We start from the raw sequence: 18602 nt of genomic DNA on the forward strand, positions 1-18602 counted from the left end.
CCCCAGCCAAGTACGACTCCCTCTTTGATAAGCTCCCACAGCTGCCTGAGTGCAGGAAGAATTGCACCTCAGAGCTTTGGGAGAAGTTGATACCCGATCAGGAAGAAATCAGAAAACAGTCTCAGTTGCATCAAGTGGCCGTACTGACACCAAGGTCTCGCAGCTAGGAAGCCGGATTGGTCCCCAGAACCACGAGCGACCCAAAGTCCAGCCTTATTTCATCGTGCTAAACCCTGGAGGGCTAAGCCCAGGTGTACAAGCGACCTGGGTGCAGGCTATTTATTGAAGGTTGTGGGCTGGTCTCTAGGGAATAGGGCGGGACCTCACATGATGTAGGCGTGACCTACTAGTCTTCCTCCCTCCCTAGATAGACGCAGACGTCGTGACGTCTGATTCCTCGGGGCGCTTCCCGGGCTAGGAAGGGTCACGTGATCCAGTTTTCGCGCGAAAACCCGTGGCTGCTGGTGCGGTGGAGCTAGCGCGGAAATGGCGGTGAGTAGCGGGCTGCTCTTGGGCGGGTGGTGTTCGCGTCCTCGGCCTTCTTTGCCGGGTCTCTTCCTCCAGCGGCGGGCCCGAGTGCAGGGATACCTGCTCTAGCCCAGGACTGATCGTCTCTGCGCTCCTCGTGTGTCCCTAGGCTCCGGGTCTCCGTGTACTTTAGGTGGTGTGGGTGCAGGGAATGGAACTCAGAACCTCGCGCATGTAGGGAAGAAGCGCCACCACATAGCTACATACACCCCGACCCATTTATTTTGAGGAAGGGTTTCACAGCCGTGCAGTGGTGGCGCAAGTCTTTAATCCCAGCATTCGAGAGGCAAAGACAGGCTGATCTCTGAGTTCGGGGCCAGCCTTGTCTCCAGTGCAAGTTCCAGGACAGCCGGGGCTGTTACACAGAGAAATCCTGTCTCAAAAAAAAAAAAAAAAAAAAAAAAAAGAAAAAAGAAAGAGAGACACAGAGAGAGAGACAGAGAAAGAAAGAAAAGAAAAGAGAAAGGGTCTCACTAAGCCATTCAAGCTGATCTTCAATTCACTCTGTAGTGCGGGTTAGCCTTGAACTTGGCGATCCCCGGGTCTCAACTTCTGGGTATTCAGGATTGCATACCTGACGTCAGGCCCAACTTCCCTGCTCTTAGTGTTCGCCTTCTCATGACTCTCTGACTTGTTAAAGGGTGAAGGGCTGACTGCTCAGTTCAAGAATTGTGTTCCTTGATGCCTCTTAATGAAAACTTGTCCCAGCGCCCAGCATATTGTGGCTGTTGGCATGAGTGGGGTGCTCATTTAAGAGCCAAAGTAGGTGATAAATGGCTTAAACAGCAACAACAAACAAACAAATAACTGCATAGCACCCTTGGTTTTTCATAAGAGAGACATGGGGTGATCTGACTGACCCAGAATGTAAGGCAATGGCTCTTGGCTCAGCCCAGATCCTTGCAGGCAGAGGGCCCAGCAAGTGGTGTTCTTGAGAACAGTGCCTGGTGGACAGGTGACAGCCAGCCGGTGGCAAAGGCTCCATGGGAACCAGGCCAGCATCTGATGGCACCCTCTCTTGCAGGAGTCTTCTGAGTCCTTCTCGGCAGCATCTAGCCCTGCCCGGCAGCGTCGACGAGTCAGTGATCCCCTCACCTCCAGCCCAGGCCGGAGCTCCAGACGTGCTGATGCCCTTACCTCCAGCCCTGGCAGAGATCTACCCCCATTTGAGGATGAGTCTGAGGGGCTGCTGGGCACCGAGGGGCCCATTGAGGAGGAAGAGGATGGCGAGGAACTCATTGGTGACGGCATGGAGAGGTATTTTCAGTCTGTTCGTGGTTAGCAGGTAGCTTAGCGGAAGACCTTTGTGTCTGGTGGCCTGGACTTGGGCACCCATGAGTGTGAATTTTGCCTTTGAATGTGGCATGGTTCAGATCAGGGAGAGAGATGTTTCACCAGCCACTGTGAAGATCCAGCTCACTAATTACAGCTCAGGCTAAACCCTAAGTCCCAGACAGGTCCCAGCTCAGGAGATGGGGGCTCGTAGGATCTGATCTGAATACACATGCCAACCCAGAGGGGAGTGGACTCCAAGAGTTTTCTCTCTGCCTTTTCCTAATGCGTTGCCTGGTGCTTCAGAAAATAAAGGCTAAGATTTGGTCAGCAAACTTGGACCCAGCATGCATCAGGCCCTGGGTCAGAAATGTTCAAGCTTCCCAGCAGACTTATCAAAGGTGGGGGCTGACTGCTAGGAAGTGGGGTGTGAGCTTTACCAGGCAGTACACGTAGATCCCGACTTCAGCCTTACCAGCAAGCACAGCTGGCATTGGGTACCAGTGTGTGAGCACCTAGGAGCCTTGTGGCACCCTCCTTTTGTGCCTTTTTTTGGGGGTTATCTGTAGGGTGTGAGCCATCAGAGGGACGGTCGGGCCTTCTGCACCATTCAGTTCTTTGCCTTAAGCACTGTCAGACTGGTTACATGAGACTAGGTGTGTAGTGTGCCCACCTAGGGGAGGAATTGATACAGATGATCCTGGGCTCAGGTCCAGGACTTCGCTGCTGCCCAGCTGCTCACACAGGGCCTTCTGTGCTCCCTCCCTGTCTTGTGTTTATACCTCTTTAAAGAGAGAGGACCTTGGGGAGAGTGGCTGAGGGGTTTGTGTGGAAAGAAGCTCACTGAAGCCTTATCCTTCTAAGAGTTCAGCGCAGACTTTCTGAGCGCCATTTCTATTGCCCCACTGGGGTCCCTCCTGCCTACAGATCCCAGTTCCCATTCCCACCACAGCTACCCAGCTGTCTACTTTTCTCCTTAGCTCTTCCAGTTTTGAGCATTTGACCAGAGCTGAAATCATATGGTATTTCACTCAGCACAGTGTTGTCAAAATACAGTCTGTGTGTGTGTGTGTGTGTGTGTGTGTGTTTGTGTGTGTGTGTGTTGTGGTTTTTTGAGACAGGGTTTCTCTGTGGCTTTTTTTGTATGTCCTGGAGCTAGCTCTTGTAGACCAGGCTGGCCTGGAACTCACAGAGATCCGCCTGCCTCTGCCTCCCAAGTGCTGGGATTAAAGGCGTGCGCCACCACCGCCCGGCCAAAGTTCAGTCTTTTTAAAAAAATGTATAAGTGGGGCTGGAGAGGTGGCTCACAGTTAAGAGCACTGGCTGCTCTTCCAGAGGACCTGGGTTCAATTCCCAGCACTAACATGGCAGCTCACAACTGTCTGTAACTCCTGTTTCAGGAGGTCCAACAGCCTCGTACAGACCTATGCACATGAAACGTAAAAGATTTTTAGCCGGGCTTACACTCTTAATTCCAGCACTCAGGAGGCAGAGGCAGGCAGATCTCTGTGAGTTTGAGACCAAACTAGTCTACAGAGCAAGTTCCAGGACAGACTCCAAAGGTACAAAGAGAAACCCTGTCTCAAAAAAACAACAAAAATGTATGAATTTTTTACCTGTATGTAGGTCTATGTACCAGATGTGTGTCTACTGCAGAGGCCAGAAGAGGACATCAGACCCTGGGAAACTGTAGTTAACATATGGTTGTGAGCTGCCATGTGGGTACCCAGAACAAAACCCAGGTCCTTTGCAAGAACATCCACTGAGCCAGCTCCAGCCCCTCATTTTTTGTTGCTGTTTGTTTTTTGATACAGGGCTTATTTGTGTAACAACCGAAGCTGTGTTGCTTTGTAAATCAGGCTGGCCTTGAACTCACAGAGATTCGCCTGCCTCTGTTTCCCAGGTGCTGGGTTAAAGGCGTGTGCCCCACGACACCCGACTTCCCTCAGTTTATTTCATTACATTGTTCCTTTTGTGTTTATGTATGGCGGCACAGGCCACGACGTGTATGGGAAGGTCAGAGGACAAGTTGCTGGAGTTGATTTTTCTCCTTCCTCTACTGGGTCTCAGGGACTGAACTCACATCGGGTTTGGTGGCATTGAGCCTCTCATCAGTCCAGAAATGTCTTTTAAGACAGAAAGGTTGGCCGGGCGATGGTGGCGCACGCCTTTAATCCCAGCACTTGGGAGGCAGAGGCAGGCAGATCTCTGTGAGTTCGAGACCAGCCTGGTCTACAAGAGCTAGCTCCAGGACAGGCTCTAAAGCTGCAGAGAAACCCTGTCTCGAAAAAAACCAAAAAAAAAAAAAAAAAAAAAAAAGACAGAAAGGTTTTGAAAGTTGATGAGATCCAGATTGTATGGTTTGTGTGTTTTGCTGTAGACCGATTGGAATGTCCCTGTTTTGGGTGAGAAACCATTGGTGCATTCCTCCTAGGTCACCTAGACTTGTCCTTGATTGGACTTTGGTGTTGTGAGATTATTTGTTTTGAGAGGGTAGCATGAGAACATTGACCAGAGAAAGGGGTCAGCCTTACCAGTCACCCCAAAGAAGGAGAACTCCAGAGTCTGTATCCCTGACTCCTGGGGGGAGGCCATGTGGTCCTGAGGAAAGAGCTTGCAGCTCGCTGGATTATAGTCAGGTTACCACTCAGAGATGAGATGGCACTCTGGGACTCTGGGACTCACACACCACAGGGAAGAAGCTGTCACTCTGTGATAGACAGTACTTCCTTCGAGTACCCAACAAGTGGTAACCTAGAAAGAGACTGCTTGATGGTCTTGGAATATCTCAGAAGGCTGAGCCAGTGGGTGTGAGCTTTTCAGGCAGCAGTCTGACTGGGTTTGGGGAAGGGGTATGCTCAGGGAGGGTATAACCCTGGACCCATTGGGATCTGCTCTCCAAAGCCTTTCTGGTGTCAAGGTCTTAGTTTCCTTTGATTCCATTTTCTTTTTGTTCTTAAAATTTTTTTAATGACTTTAATTTTATGTGCATTGGTGTTGTACCTGCATGTATGTCTGTGTGGACATGTCGGGTCCCCTGGAACTGGAGTTACAGACAGTTATGACTCTGTCGTCACCCCCTTACACACCCACACCCACACACTGCATTTCTGTCTTTCTCCGAGTCTGACCCCTCTGTGGACCATAGTGTAATGGACTTAATTCATTGTTGTGAGATCCTCAAGATCACCCCTGCTGCAGTACCTGTCAGAGCCCCTCTGTTTTAAGGCTGAGGAATGGCCGACTGTGTCTCTGTTTATTCACTGGCCACCCTGGGAGACCCCTAACCCATTTACTAGAGTTTCACTGTTTTCCTAGCCTTCGGAAGGAATTGCAGTTTTTCTTCAGAATGTCCTTAATTTTAACTCATGAGATCTTTTCTTCTCACCTATGTGTCCTGTCCTGTTCTCATATTGATGTTAATTTTTAGAGCTTGGCTTTCACTGTGTGTCCCCAGACTCTCAGAAATCCGTCTGTTTCCTGGGACTGGGGGTAAAAAGGTGAAGGTGTTCACTATTACACCTGGCAAAGAGGTTTTCTTTTTTCTTTTTTTAAACTTAAAAGGTTATTCTATGTATATGGGTGTTTTACTGGCATGTATGTCTGTGCACCACATGAAAAGCAAAAGGCATCAGATCCTCTGGAACTGGAGAATTGTGAGCGGCCATGTGGGTGCTGGGAACTGAAACCAGGTCCTCTTGAAGAGCAGCTAGTGCTCTAACCTCTGAGCCATCTTTTCAGCTCCTTAATGATGTTAAGATTGTCCTTTGTATGCTGTGAATGTTTCATTAACATTGGTTAATAAAAATTAAGCTGTTTCCACCAATGACTTAGCAGAGCAAAGCCGGGCAGGAAATCAGAACAGAGATAGAGTGTGTGTAGGCAGAGTCAAAGAGACGCCATGTAGCTGCCGAAGGAGAAGGATGCCAGCCAGACCCTTACTGGTCGGTCACAACCTCGTGACAATACACAGACTAATAGAAATGGGTTACTTAAGCATTACTTAAAAAGAAGCCAGAGCTAATAGGCCAAGCAGTGTTGTAATTAATAGTTTCTGTGAGGTTATTTGGGTCAGAGCGGCTGGGAAATGAACGAGCAGTCTCCGCCTGCACCTTAATTTCTATTACCTGTTCAAGTATATCCGTGCCTGCGTACACATGTAAGCGCAGGTGTCGGTGTGGGTGCTGGGGTCTAAGCTTGGTCCTCTACTAGAGCAGTATGTGAGCTGGGCGGTGATGGAGCATGCCTTTAAACCCAGTACTTGGAAGGCAGAGGCAGGTGGATCTCTGAGTTCTAGGGTAGCCAGGGCTGCACAGAGAAATCCTGTCTCGAAAAGGAAAAAAAAGATAGTATGTACTCTTAACTGTTGAGCTGGTCTCTAGCCCCATGTGTGTATGATTAGCTAGTTTGTGCCTTGCATTTCCACTGGGGTCCTGGATTTTAGAGATTCTCTCACGTTTGTTATCCAAAGCCCATATCCTATTGTGTTTATTGGGTTTTTCTAGTTTCTGCCCTGTCATAAGTCCCTAGTTTCATCCTAGCAATGACAGTTTCATGCTTTCTAGTTTCTGATGAAAATGGTGCCAGTTAGAAATTTTAAAATGACCTCATTTGATTCTTTCCTTGGTAATTTTTTCATGACCAACCTCGGTAGTGCCTTGGGGAAGAGACTGCTTTAGGGGAAGCACTGGCCTCGTTCATCATGTACCACCAGCAGGTGGCGCTGTGGATGTGGGCCTTGTTCTGCCGAGACTCACATGTCTGAATCTCATGGCTGCACCTCATGCACACAAATGGATCCCCTTTGCATCCTAGGAGCTTGTGCCTTCTTGATGGAGTGCCCAAATAATGTTCTTCAAACTTTCATCTTTCTGTTTGCAGCTGTCCAGCTAGGGCCTTGTAAGCCTGTAGAGCAGACCCCATTCCCAGGGGGACTGCTTGTGGACTCTCTCTGTTGGCCTCTTTCAGAGACTACCGTCCCATTCCTGAGCTTGATGTCTACGAGGCAGAGGGATTGGCCCTGGATGATGAGGACGTGGAGGAGCTGACAGCCAGTCAGAGGGAGGCAGCAGAGCGGGCCATGAGGCAAAGGGACCGTGAGGCAGGCAGAGGCCTGGGCCGCATGCGCCGGGGACTGTTGTATGGTACGTGCAGTGGGCATCCCAAAGGGGCCACTTGGACCTTCAGAGCCTCGGGAAGCGGGTAAGGCATGGGTGGCAAGTGTGCAGAGGATGCTGGGAGAAACTTGCTTACAGAGGTGCCTTGCTACCCAAGACAGCGACGAGGAAGATGAGGAGCGGCCTGCCCGTAAGCGCCGCCAGGTGGAGCGTGCCACAGAGGACGGCGAGGAGGACGAGGAGATGATCGAGAGCATTGAAAACCTGGAGGACCTGAAGGGACACTCGGTTCGTGAGTGGGTGAGCATGGCAGGGCCCAGGCTGGAGATCCACCACCGCTTCAAGAACTTCCTGCGCACCCACGTGGACAGCCACGGCCACAACGTCTTCAAGGAGCGCATCAGTGACATGTGCAAAGGTGTGTTCCCAGAAGGCTGGGGTGACAGCACTGTGGGGTTAAGGTGGCCTGTCTCTGTTTCCTGCCATGAGGGCTGCTCCTGTTGGCCTTGTAGCACATTAACACATTATGCACAGGAACGTTTGGTGACAAGGACAGAATTGGAGGCATCCTCTTTGAGGAACCCAGGGTTTTTTACATCTGCACCAGACCTGGGTTGTTTAAAAATGTATTAGTACCCTGGGTTTTGTTGTTGTTTTGTGTGTGTGTGTGTTTATTTTGTGGGCGGGGGTGTTGGTGTTTGTTTTGTTGTTGTTGGGTTTTTTGCATTGTCAGATCAGGGCCTAGCACATTCTAAACGTGTTCTGCCACTGAGCTGTGCTTTACAACTTTGATCCGTAAGTGGTAGCATTTCTGTGTGACAGCGGTTGCTTTAGAGGCTATGACAGTTTGGGGCATGGTAGCCCCTCCAGAAATGGCTCTAGCTTTTCTGTAGGTTTTCTCCATGGCCTGTGACACTTTTTCTGGAGCCCAAGGGCTCTCTTCCTCCTGGATATGACATCCCCAGAGATGCGTATCACTTGGGTTTCTGTTGCACAGCCATAGGTAGTTGGCCTAGGGCACAAGCTGGACTTTCTGGCCTACTCGGGTTTGGTTTGGGTAGAGAGGCTTTGGCCGGCAGGGCTCTAAGATGTTAGCTCTCTTCATGGCCTCTGGCCTCCTGCCCACCGTCCTCCGTAGAGAACCGCGAGAGCTTGGTGGTGAATTATGAAGACCTGGCAGCCCGGGAACATGTGTTGGCATACTTCCTACCCGAGGCACCGGCCGAGCTGCTGCAGATCTTTGATGAGGCTGCCCTGGAGGTGGTGCTAGCCATGTACCCTAAATACGACCGCATCACCAATCACATCCATGTGCGCATTTCCCACCTGCCCCTGGTGGAAGAGTTGCGTTCACTGAGGTGAGCAGGGGTGTTGCAGGATAAATGTCCGTACAGCCAATTCACTGTGCCAGTAAATCAACTGGCTGACTGGGATTAGCCATAAAGTTCTTGGAGGACTTGGGAAGGTGACTAGGGAAGACAGGAAGAGAGGAGGGAGGAGTTCCAGGATATTTCCAGGGCTGGTGGCTCGGGAAGAACACGGATGAGGGTTAGCCAGTCGTTTCACCTTCCTTGGACTTTTCAGGTCTTTTTCTCAATTTCTGACTCTTGAGTTTTTATTATACTGGAACAAATGAGGTAATCATTACATCTGACGGCCTCATCTGGTGCCTCACGTTGGGTGTGCTCCTTTCTTGTTGGGGCTGCACAAATAATAATGACAAGAAGATGTATTATTATGAAAGATGGGCCTTAGCTTAACCTATTTCTAACCAATTCTTATAACTTAAATTAGCCCATTTATATTAATTTACATGCTGCCACATGGCTTGTGGCTTTTACCTCTCCTTTTGCATGTCCTGTTTCCTCTAATGTGTGTTTGCCTCCCCCCTCTCTGCACACAAGTCCCACCTAACCTCTTCCTGCCTAGCTATTGGCCATCCAGCTCTTTATTAAACCAATCAGAAGACACCTTGTCAAAGACACATCTTCACAGTGTACAAAAAGATTATTTCACAACACGGGGAGAGGGAGCAGGGCCTCGTCCAGAGTGGGGTAGGGAGTACCCCACAGCCTCTGATGTACTTACTACCTTCCACACTCAGGCAGCTACACCTGAACCAGCTGATCCGTACCAGTGGCGTGGTAACCAGCTGCACCGGAGTCCTGCCCCAGCTCAGCATGGTCAAGTATAACTGTACCAAGTGCAACTTTGTACTGGGGCCTTTCTGCCAATCTCAGAACCAGGAGGTGAAGCCTGGCTCCTGCCCTGAGTGCCAGTCAGCTGGGCCCTTTGAGATCAACATGGAGGAGGTGAGTAACCCAGACCTGCCATGTTATCCTTGGTGTGCAGGCCTAACCTGTCTTCAGGGCCAGGAGACCTTAAGGCAGTTAGATGTGGCAGAATTAACCAGACTGGCCCTGTGTCCTCAAGAATTCCACATGTTTGAAGCTAGGTGATCCTGTTTGGTATGTCCATATTTGTGGTCTCTAAAGACAAGGGCAAACAGGGCCCAGTTTTCTTCCAGTTCACCCCAGCAGAGTATCTACTTGCCATCACGTGGACATCTGGACCACCTATTGACTTGTTGGTAGGGTCTGCCAGGCTCCTGGTGACTTTTGTGGGAGTCTCCAGTGTTATAATCACCTTGGTTCCTGCAGAACCCTGCTTGGGAGACTCATGTACCTCTGGGCTCTGGGACCTTGGGTACAGCTGCCTTCTTGCTTGTCTTCATCTGCAGCTGGGGATTGCTGCCGCCCCTCACTGCCTGGCTCTTAAGAACATTAACACTCTTCACATTCTGTGTAGTTCTGGGCTGTCTTTAGGGCTGCCTGGCTGGGAAGTTGCCGGTGACGATGTTTCAAGTCCAAGTCTGCTGTACAGAGTGACCAAGTTCCAAAGCTGCTCTTAGCTGTGCCTCTCCAGCCTTTGCAGCCCCACTTAGCTGTGTCAAGCTTGGATGCTGCTCCTCCCCCCGCCCCCACTGAGCTGTACTAGTTGGGATTAACAGGTGGGGTCAAGTGTGTGCTGGGCTTGCTGACTGCCTACTATGTTACTTGGGTCTTAGTCTTTATGACATTCTGAGAGGGAGGGTCCCACAGTTCTCATCTTGTGGAATAACAGATGTTCAGAGACTTGAATGACTAAGGTCACCCACTCAAAAGTGTCCTATGGATCAGGCAAGCATATAGATGTGATTGTGTGCTTTTTTTTGGGGGGGGGAGATAGGGGCTTACTTTGTAATCCTGGCTGGCCTCAAATACACAGACATCTACCCATCTTACTTCTGAGTTCTGGGCCTAAAGGTGTGCACCACCATGACCCTGACAGTGTGTCCTTTTAGACCCAGCGTCTTGTGTATCAGTCAGCTCTGGGTTCCTGTAACTAAACACCTGATGTCATTTACTTTAAGAATCAGAGTCATGATTTGGGTCAGTTGACCCCCATAGCTTTGGGGCCTTTGTGTGGCAGTGATGACATGTGGTCCAGCAAGCTGCTCACCTCACATCAGAGACACAAAACAGAATGAGAGATCAGCCAGTATCCCACAGTCCCTTCAAGGGCATGCCCCTGTGATGTGACCTAAGGCCTCACACCCATGGTCTAAGGAGCAATGCCTTCCACAAATAGGCTATGGGGACATTTTCAGCCCAGACTGTAGCATGTCTTCTCTCGTCTGGACTGTAAGTGAACTAGTGGAATGTTACAGCATGTGGCCCAGCTCTCCACCGTGTGTCTTGCTTTGCTGTTTGTTGTGGGTGCTGTGGTAAGTGCGCGTACACATAGTCCCACCTGATCCTCATAAGGTTGTGCTTAGAGCTCAGCACCCGCTTCTGCCAAGATCCACCCTACTGTGACTGGGCTAGCGTGTGGACACAGGTGAATCTAGGCTCCAGGGTAGGAGCAGAGGCGAGAGTCCATGAGGAGGAAGACACTGCCCAGGTGGCAGATGAAGAGGCTCACCGGATCACAGTTAGCCTGCCCTTGGTGTCTGTGACTCTTGTGACCTGCTTTTCCTGTGGGGGCTGCAGTCACGTTGGAGCACACGGGAAGGCTGTGCTTGGAGGAAAGCAGTTGGCCATGTAGGACCGTGATCTTTTTTGTCCCGAGCAGACCATCTATCAGAACTACCAGCGTATCCGCATCCAGGAGAGTCCTGGCAAGGTGGCGGCCGGCCGGCTGCCTCGCTCCAAGGATGCTATTCTCCTTGCTGATCTGGTGGACAGCTGCAAGCCCGGAGACGAGATAGTGAGTGGATGTTGCTAGGAATAGGTGGGATCTGCTGTGGCCAATGGGGTGGGGTCAGTAAGGAGGGCTCAGCCTGGCACTAACTTTTGAGTCAGAAGAGCTTTTCTCCCGCTGGGCAGAGTGGCGGGTGTTACTCAGAATTTCTGTGACAATACCTTAGAGGTGCTGTCATCTTAGAGGAAGGGGTGTTTATCTTGGATCAGTGCCAGAGCTTTAGTCCATGGTCTTTGGGCCTGTAGCTGTGGATGTAGCTGTAATGCATTGTGGCAAGAGTGTGAGGTGGGGAGGATGTGGTTGCCCACTTCATGGGCCCAGAAAGAGAACACTGTGTCAGGGTCTAAGTTGTCCCTCCTAGGGACACACCCTAAATGACTTCACCAATACTTCACAGTTGTGTCAAATTGAGGATGAACTCTTTAATGCATATCTCCACCCCCCATCCTCAAACAGTGAGACAGCGTTCCTCATGTTTTGACTTCCTGGGTTGCTCATCTTGTCTGCAGAGTGAGGCGCTTAATAGTGGAGATGGGGAAGCAGCATGGATGTAGACCCTACTATGGGGACACCAGGTTGTATCCTCTTGACATGTGACCTCCCCCTCCCAGGAGCTGACTGGCATTTACCACAATAACTATGATGGCTCGCTTAACACCGCCAATGGCTTTCCAGTTTTTGCCACTGTCATCTTGGCCAACCACGTTGCCAAGAAGGACAACAAAGTGGCTGTCGGTGAGCTAACCGATGAGGATGTGAAGATGATCACCAGCCTTTCCAAAGACCAACAGATTGGAGAGAAGGCAGGTGGCTGGGCAGGGCTACACCTGGACTCTGGGAACCAGGCAATCCACCCCCTAGGCTGGCTCTGAATATTGGCATTGGTAGGGGTGGAGGGGCTGCACCCTGCAGGGGGGTCATAAACTGACATTGGGGACAGCAACCCCGGCTCTGCCTCTGGAGGCTGGAAGTCCAAGGTTGAGGGTCCATTTGGGGAAAGGGCTTTCATGTTGTAGCAGAAGATTCCATGTGCCAGAAGGGCAGAGGCTCAGCTCTTTTATTGGAGACTACTATGTATGGTTCTGAGCCCTGCCGGCCTAATTACCTCTTCAAGGGTCCCCATATCGGATTGTACTGGAAACTCTGTTTTCAGTTCATGCTTCTAGGGATACATTAACAGCGCCGTCCTCTGCCCTGCTGCCATAGCTGTCCGTCACGGCCAGCCTTGCTGCTTTGGGCCTCTCAGATAGGTTTTATTTATGGTTCTATCTATGCTGTAAAGGGAAGAATCTGTCCTGGTTTGCTTGCTATATCCAGACCATGACCAAAAGCAGCTTGGGGAGGAAAGGGTTTGTTTGACTCTTCACTCACTGGTGATAGTCCACCACTGAGAGACACCAAGGCAGGAACTAAGTTTCTAATCTGCCTGCTAGGTTCTAGTCTCACGGGTCTCCCTCCATCCCTCAGATCTTTGCCAGCATTGCGCCCTCCATCTATGGGCATGAAGACATCAAGAGAGGCCTGGCTCTGGCCCTGTTTGGAGGGGAGCCCAAGAACCCAGGTGAGCCCCGCTTGCCAGCTCTCCCTGCAGGGATTATAGGGCCTTTGTTTTGTTTTTAAACATCAGAGTTAACAAGAGTACTGCATGGCCTGATTAAGTCGCAGGAGCGACTGCAGTGAGCGTCTCAGCCTGGTCCAATGGGATATATCTCTGCTGAATGTCTGTGATCTAATCCCGGGTTGTGACGTCACCGCCCTTTCAGGTGTGCAGGGCACACTCAGGGCTTCATGATGTGTGTTCTAGTTTGGTTGTATCCCAAAGCTTCATAGCTCATTTCTTTAGACTAAGCTTACTAGGGTCCTGGGGCTGGGTACCCACTGCAGAGACCTACCTTTGCTTTACTAAGGAGCAGGTGGGGAGCAGGGATCCAGCCTGTCCTCTGGCCCTCCTTCCTGCCTACTCACATACCTTCTATCTCCATCCCACCTCCTCCCGCAGGAGGAAAGCACAAGGTTCGAGGTGACATTAACGTGCTCTTGTGTGGGGACCCTGGCACAGCCAAGTCTCAGTTCCTCAAGTACATCGAGAAAGTGTCCAGCCGTGCCATCTTCACCACGGGCCAGGGTGCATCAGCTGTGGGTCTCACTGCATATGTTCAGCGGCATCCTGTCAGCAGAGAGTGGACCTTAGAGGCTGGAGCCCTGGTCCTGGCCGACCGTGGCGTGTGTCTCATTGATGAGTTTGACAAGGTAGGTCTCTGGGCTCGGGACTGAGCTCTCAGTAGTGGAGGGCTTTGTTAGTGGTGAGGCCTCCTATGATACTCTGTGCTGTGTAGATGAATGACCAGGACAGGACCAGCATCCACGAGGCCATGGAACAGCAGAGCATCTCCATCTCGAAGGCCGGCATCGTCACCTCGCTGCAGGCCCGCTGCACTGTCATCGCGGCGGCCAACCCCATAGGTATGCCTGCTAGGGGATGTGGAGTGCATCTGTGAGGATGACAGCGGCACAGCTCAGTCCATAAATCCTGCCAGATGGGAACAGAGCGGGAAGGACGTGGGACCCCACAGTGATGGTGCAGTTGCTCCTGCACCGTCCTTGGGTGTTGTCTGATACTTTGTCCAAATGGGGCTGGGCTGTACCCGGGCTCAGCCAATAGGTGGTTATTACCCAGGATCCCCTTTATCTTCCTCTGATCATACTGGGGCTTTGCTTTGGAGCAGCTCTGGTTCTAAGGGAGTCAGGCAATGTCTCTGGTTCTTCCCTCTTTCCCCCACCTGTGCCTGGGAGGCACTCTGGTCCTGGAAAGGTTTCCACAGGGAGGGTGGGGTGGATGAATGCGCTGACTGACAGCATGCCTCTGTGTTTCAGGGGGCCGCTATGACCCTTCACTGACCTTCTCAGAGAATGTAGACCTCACAGAGCCCATCATTTCCCGGTTTGATGTCCTGTGTGTGGTGAGGGACACTGTTGATCCAGTTCAGGTACACCCCCACATCCCTGGTGCCACCTGTAGGTTCGGGGCCATTACCTGAAGCCTGGGTGCTGTGTATGGACATGGGGTTGGCACTGTGTGGACATTGCCTCATATCCAAGTGTCATCCTGACCTCTTAGGGCTTCCCCAGTCCCTCCCTGGCTGTCTGATCGCGGACCATACCCTGACCTATATCCTTCCTCTGGCTCTGCCCTCTGACCCAAGGGGCTGCTGTGGCCTAGGCTGGTTGCTTATTTGCCTGCCAGTTAAAAGAGTAGATTGCGTGGCACCTGTCCTCCCCACAGAATCCCTGCTTTGTGTGGCCACCATGTGTTCCACATCCTCCCTGCACCTGCTGGGGAGGGGATAGCGGCCAGCTCTACCCTCGCCAGCTCTGCAGCTGCTGTCTTCATGCTAAATGAACCCATGTCCCTCAAAAAGGCAGCCCTGGGCTCTAACTGCTCTTTCCCTTGGAGAGCCCCTCACCACCGTCACCAGGTGCCTTAGTTTGCCCTGTGGTGAGAGGCGTCTTGGCCTCTCCTTTACCCAATTTTTTCTTTCCTTGTTACTTTCCAGTATTTTTGTGTTATTTTGATGGTTTGGTTGTTGAGACAAGGTCTCAACTCCTGGGTTCAAGAAATCCTCCGGTGGCCGGGTGGTGTTGATGCATGCCTTTAATCCCAGCACTCGGGAGGTAGAGGCAGGTGAATTTGAGGCCAGCCTGGTCTACAAGAGCTAGTTCCAGGACAGCTAGAACTGTTACACAGGGAAACCCTGTCTCAAAAAAAAAAAAGAAAGAAAGAAAGAGAGAAAGAAAGTCTCCTGTCTCAGCTCCTGAGTACGTGGGATTGTCTTCTGTGCACAGATGTCTCCTGCCCCTCTAAGCCTGAGCTTGCCTAGCCTCAAACATGTGTGACAGTCAATTAGTCTCCTTGCTGTATGTAGCTTTTCCTGTCTTCCTGTTCCCACCCTTATATTGCACCCCACATGTCTTGTCTTAGGATGAGATGCTGGCCCGCTTTGTGGTTGGTAGCCATGTCAGACACCATCCCAGCAACAAGAAGGACGAGGGACTTACCAATGGCAGCACCTCAGAGCCAGCCATGCCCAACACGTATGGTGTGGAACCCCTACCTCAGGAGGTCCTGAAGAAGTATATCATCTATGCCAAGGAGAGAGTCCACCCAAAGCTTAACCAGATGGACCAGGACAAAGTGGCCAGGATGTACAGTGACCTGAGGAAGGAATCCATGGTGAGCTGGAGGGCACTGTGCTGCCTTTCTGACCCAGACACAGGGTAGGGTCAGAACAAGCAATATGAAGGAAGAACCTCTGGGGCTTGGCACTGCTCTGTGGTGAGTGCCTGCCTTGTATGGACAGGACCCTGGTTCCATCCCCAAAACTGGAAAGAAAAAAAAAAGGCCTCCCACATCTTAGCCATTGGGTTACAGGTGAACATTAATTGTGTGGAAGAGGGTCAGGGTCTTTGGTTGCTTAAGTTCTGTATTAACATAAACCTCGCCCAAATCAACATGAGCTGGTTTGGGTTCTCTGTACTGGTAATATTACCACTGTCTTCAGAGCGTTCAGCTTGGTTCTTACAGAAATGGTGGCTTCTCTCATTGTTCTGGATCCCATTATGTTCAGTGTAAGCTAGTGCAGGTGTAACAGACCAGCGGGATACAAACTAGATGAAGGGCAGAAGAACCAGCGGCGCTTGTGCTGACCATAGGCCTGTTTCTGCACAGACAATGGCGCTGAGCTCAGCTGTAGTTGCTATACTGGCCACCTTGGCTTTGGCTGCCTAGCATTTGCCCCTAGTCGCTCTGCCTCTCTCCTCCTGAGGAAGGCACCACACTGTTCTCTGTAGGCAACGGGCAGTATCCCCATCACCGTGCGCCACATTGAGTCCATGATCCGCATGGCAGAGGCCCATGCACGCATGCACCTGCGGGACTACGTGATGGAAGATGACGTCAACATGGCCATCCGTGTGATGCTGGAGAGTTTCATTGACACACAGAAGTTCAGCGTCATGCGGAGCATGCGCAAGGTAGGTGTAGGTTCCTGGCCTGTTTTAGGTTTTGGCAGGCTCTGGCCTGGTAGAAGAAGGAGCCCCTGCCCTGGTGGCTCAAGCCGTGAAGGTGGCCTGAAGTGACCTCTGCCCTCTTCCTGCAGACCTTTGCCCGGTACCTCTCCTTCCGGCGAGATAACAATGAGCTTCTACTCTTCGTACTGAAGCAGCTGGTGGCTGAGCAGGTGACGTATCAGCGTAACCGCTTTGGGGCCCAGCAGGACACCATTGAAATTCCCGAGAAGGACTTGATAGACAAGGTAAGTGACAACAGGGGAGGGCCAGGTCTTGTTGCTCCGGAGAGCTTGCTGCCATCTTTGCTGTGCCACCAGGTAACAGGCAGATAAGCTACAGGTGGGCCCAGGGGAGCAGGTTTCAGCAGCCTCTTGAATGCCTGTGAAGCTGGTGGGGCTCAGATAGGGAGCTCTGAACCAGCATAGGCCTTCCTGAGGCGAGGGCCGACATCCTCCTCTGCTAAATGGCTCTGATGCCCTTTCTCCAGGCCAGGCAGATCAATATCCACAACCTGTCCGCCTTCTACGACAGCGAGCTCTTCAGGATCAACAAGTTCAGCCGTGACCTGAAACGCAAGATGATCCTGCAGCAGTTCTGAGGCCAGCAACGACCCAGTGTCTGGACGTGGCTCAGCCACCACGCTGCACATAGCCCACTTCTACCAGGGGCTCAGTGCTCTGTGAAGTTGGGATGCAAACTAGATACACATCTTTACCCATGAGCCCCTGGGCACAGGCTATGGTGTAAAACGACTATTTATTCTTCTGATCACCTCAAGAGAGCTCTTGTTGACAGAAGCCTCTGCCCAAAGCTTGGCATCCCCCCAGAGTGCCTCATAGCTGGTGTTCAGGATGGGGTGTGTTCAGGTGATGGACTTGACCAGAACTATTGCTGTTTTGGCATGAGTTTTGTCTCTTTTAGCCTCAGAGCAACTTACAGGTATTTGCAAACTTTTCCAGAACATTCTTGGAGCCTGTGCTCCTGTAACAGTGCAGCACTTGTTGGTCACCACCGCTGAACCTGCTTCTTCCCAGCTAACCAGTGCCTTCATTCACTTTTTGTACAGGTTTTTGCTTCTGTAGTTTATTTTTTAATAAAGTTGAATACAATCTAAATAAATACTGCTGTTATTTTGATTCTGGCTTAATGTGGCTTTCCAGGCTTTCCTGGGATCCTTTGAAGTCTTTTCTGCCTGCTCTGAGTTTCAACAAGACATAGGTCTGGTTAAATCCACTTTATGGATGTTCCCGTACTTTGGGTTTTAAATGTCTCCTTAAGGGTCATTGCTAATGTAAGTTCGTTGTTTTTTAATTCAAGGCCTCACCATGTAACCCTGGCTGGGCTGGAACTCAACTTGGAGATCCACTTGCCTCTGCCTCCTGGGGTTAAAGGTGTGCACCACCAGTCTGACTCATTGCCAGTTCACCAGGTTGGAGCCTGGTAGGAGGAAGTGAGGCCATTGGGCCCTGGTACACCTTTCTGTTTCCAGACCAGTATGCTGTCAGCAAGTCTCTGCCACTATGAAGTTCTGTCTCAGTACACTTCGAGCCAACAGGCCATGGGCGAATCTTTGGAATGATCCCCAAACTGTACCTTCTTTTAAGCTGATTGTCTCTGCTTCTTGGTCACAGTAACAGAAAGTTGACCAACACAAGACACAACGGTTAGGTACAACACACAGACCTGACATGCGTTCTTTTGTCCAGACAAGGTGCATCTATTCTTCCTGGTTCTTAGGAAGCTGCAGAGCCTTCTGCATTTAGATTCTACAGGTCTGGCTTGCTTCATTCTGGCTTTTAATTGTGCTATTTAAGACTGAATGGTTTCTCTTTTTAAGCAGTGCCAGCACAAGAGCCAGAGCCCTGCTTGTGTCCTGCAAGAGCTGCGCTGAGCCACAGGCATACCTCCTGCGTGGTACTTCCCGTTGGTTACCGTAACAGGCAGACTGTCATCTGCCCAGCCTCGAACTCAGCAGACTCATGAGTTTTCCCATTCATTCCACCTGTTTTCTTTATCAGGTTAGCTATTACAAGATGTTCAGCACTGGGGTCTTGGCGCCGCCCTTTTTCTGCTCCTCACTTGGTCTATCAAGGCATACTTGTAACGCACCATGAGGTCTGGTTATTGATTGTAAGTTTCTGGGAGATCCTCTTTTGGATCATGGAAGTTTTCTCTTAATTTGTTTCCTTGCAAGAGTTCTGTTTGTTCTTTTTTAAAGAGATGCCAAGTTTAATCATAACTGAGAATTAGAATTGTGTCTTTTTCTCATGCTCTATTGTCATGTCCCTGAGCAGAGCCCTGCCTCACTGTGACGGTAACACTTGGGATGAGTGGCTGCAGGCGGCCTCCTGGGATCTAAGTGAGGTTTGACTGCTG

At 50.9% G+C, this 18602-nt stretch overlaps 1 protein-coding gene across 1 annotated transcript; it reads left to right on the forward strand.

Moving 5' to 3' along the window:
• Window positions 1–374: 374 nt before the first annotated feature.
• On the forward strand, window positions 375–17298 carry Mcm2 (minichromosome maintenance complex component 2). The gene is made up of 16 exons (XM_038318955.1): window positions 375–492; window positions 1553–1785; window positions 6769–6944; window positions 7075–7335; window positions 8056–8275; window positions 9022–9229; window positions 11031–11165; window positions 11771–11962; window positions 12627–12720; window positions 13159–13409; window positions 13496–13622; window positions 14034–14146; window positions 15139–15390; window positions 16008–16190; window positions 16316–16471; window positions 16714–17298. The coding sequence occupies exons 1-16, from the start codon at window positions 487–489 to the stop codon at window positions 16822–16824; spliced, it is 2718 nt and encodes a 905-aa protein (XP_038174883.1). The 5' UTR covers window positions 375–486; the 3' UTR covers window positions 16825–17298.
• The last annotated feature ends 1304 nt before the right edge of the window (window positions 17299–18602 follow it).

The sequence above is a fragment of the Arvicola amphibius genome, chromosome 2 (assembly GCF_903992535.2).
Source record: "Arvicola amphibius chromosome 2, mArvAmp1.2, whole genome shotgun sequence".
NCBI classification, from domain to species: Eukaryota; Metazoa; Chordata; class Mammalia; order Rodentia; family Cricetidae; genus Arvicola; species Arvicola amphibius.

Bases quoted from the DNA above. Each gene is read 5' to 3' on its own strand.
- Mcm2 (XM_038318955.1), top strand. The intron at 14,147-15,138 runs GTACACCCCCAC...GTCTTGTCTTAG, and splicing joins ACACTGTTGATCCAGTTCAG to GATGAGATGCTGGCCCGCTT. The intron at 16,191-16,315 runs GTAGGTGTAGGT...CTCTTCCTGCAG, and splicing joins TCATGCGGAGCATGCGCAAG to ACCTTTGCCCGGTACCTCTC.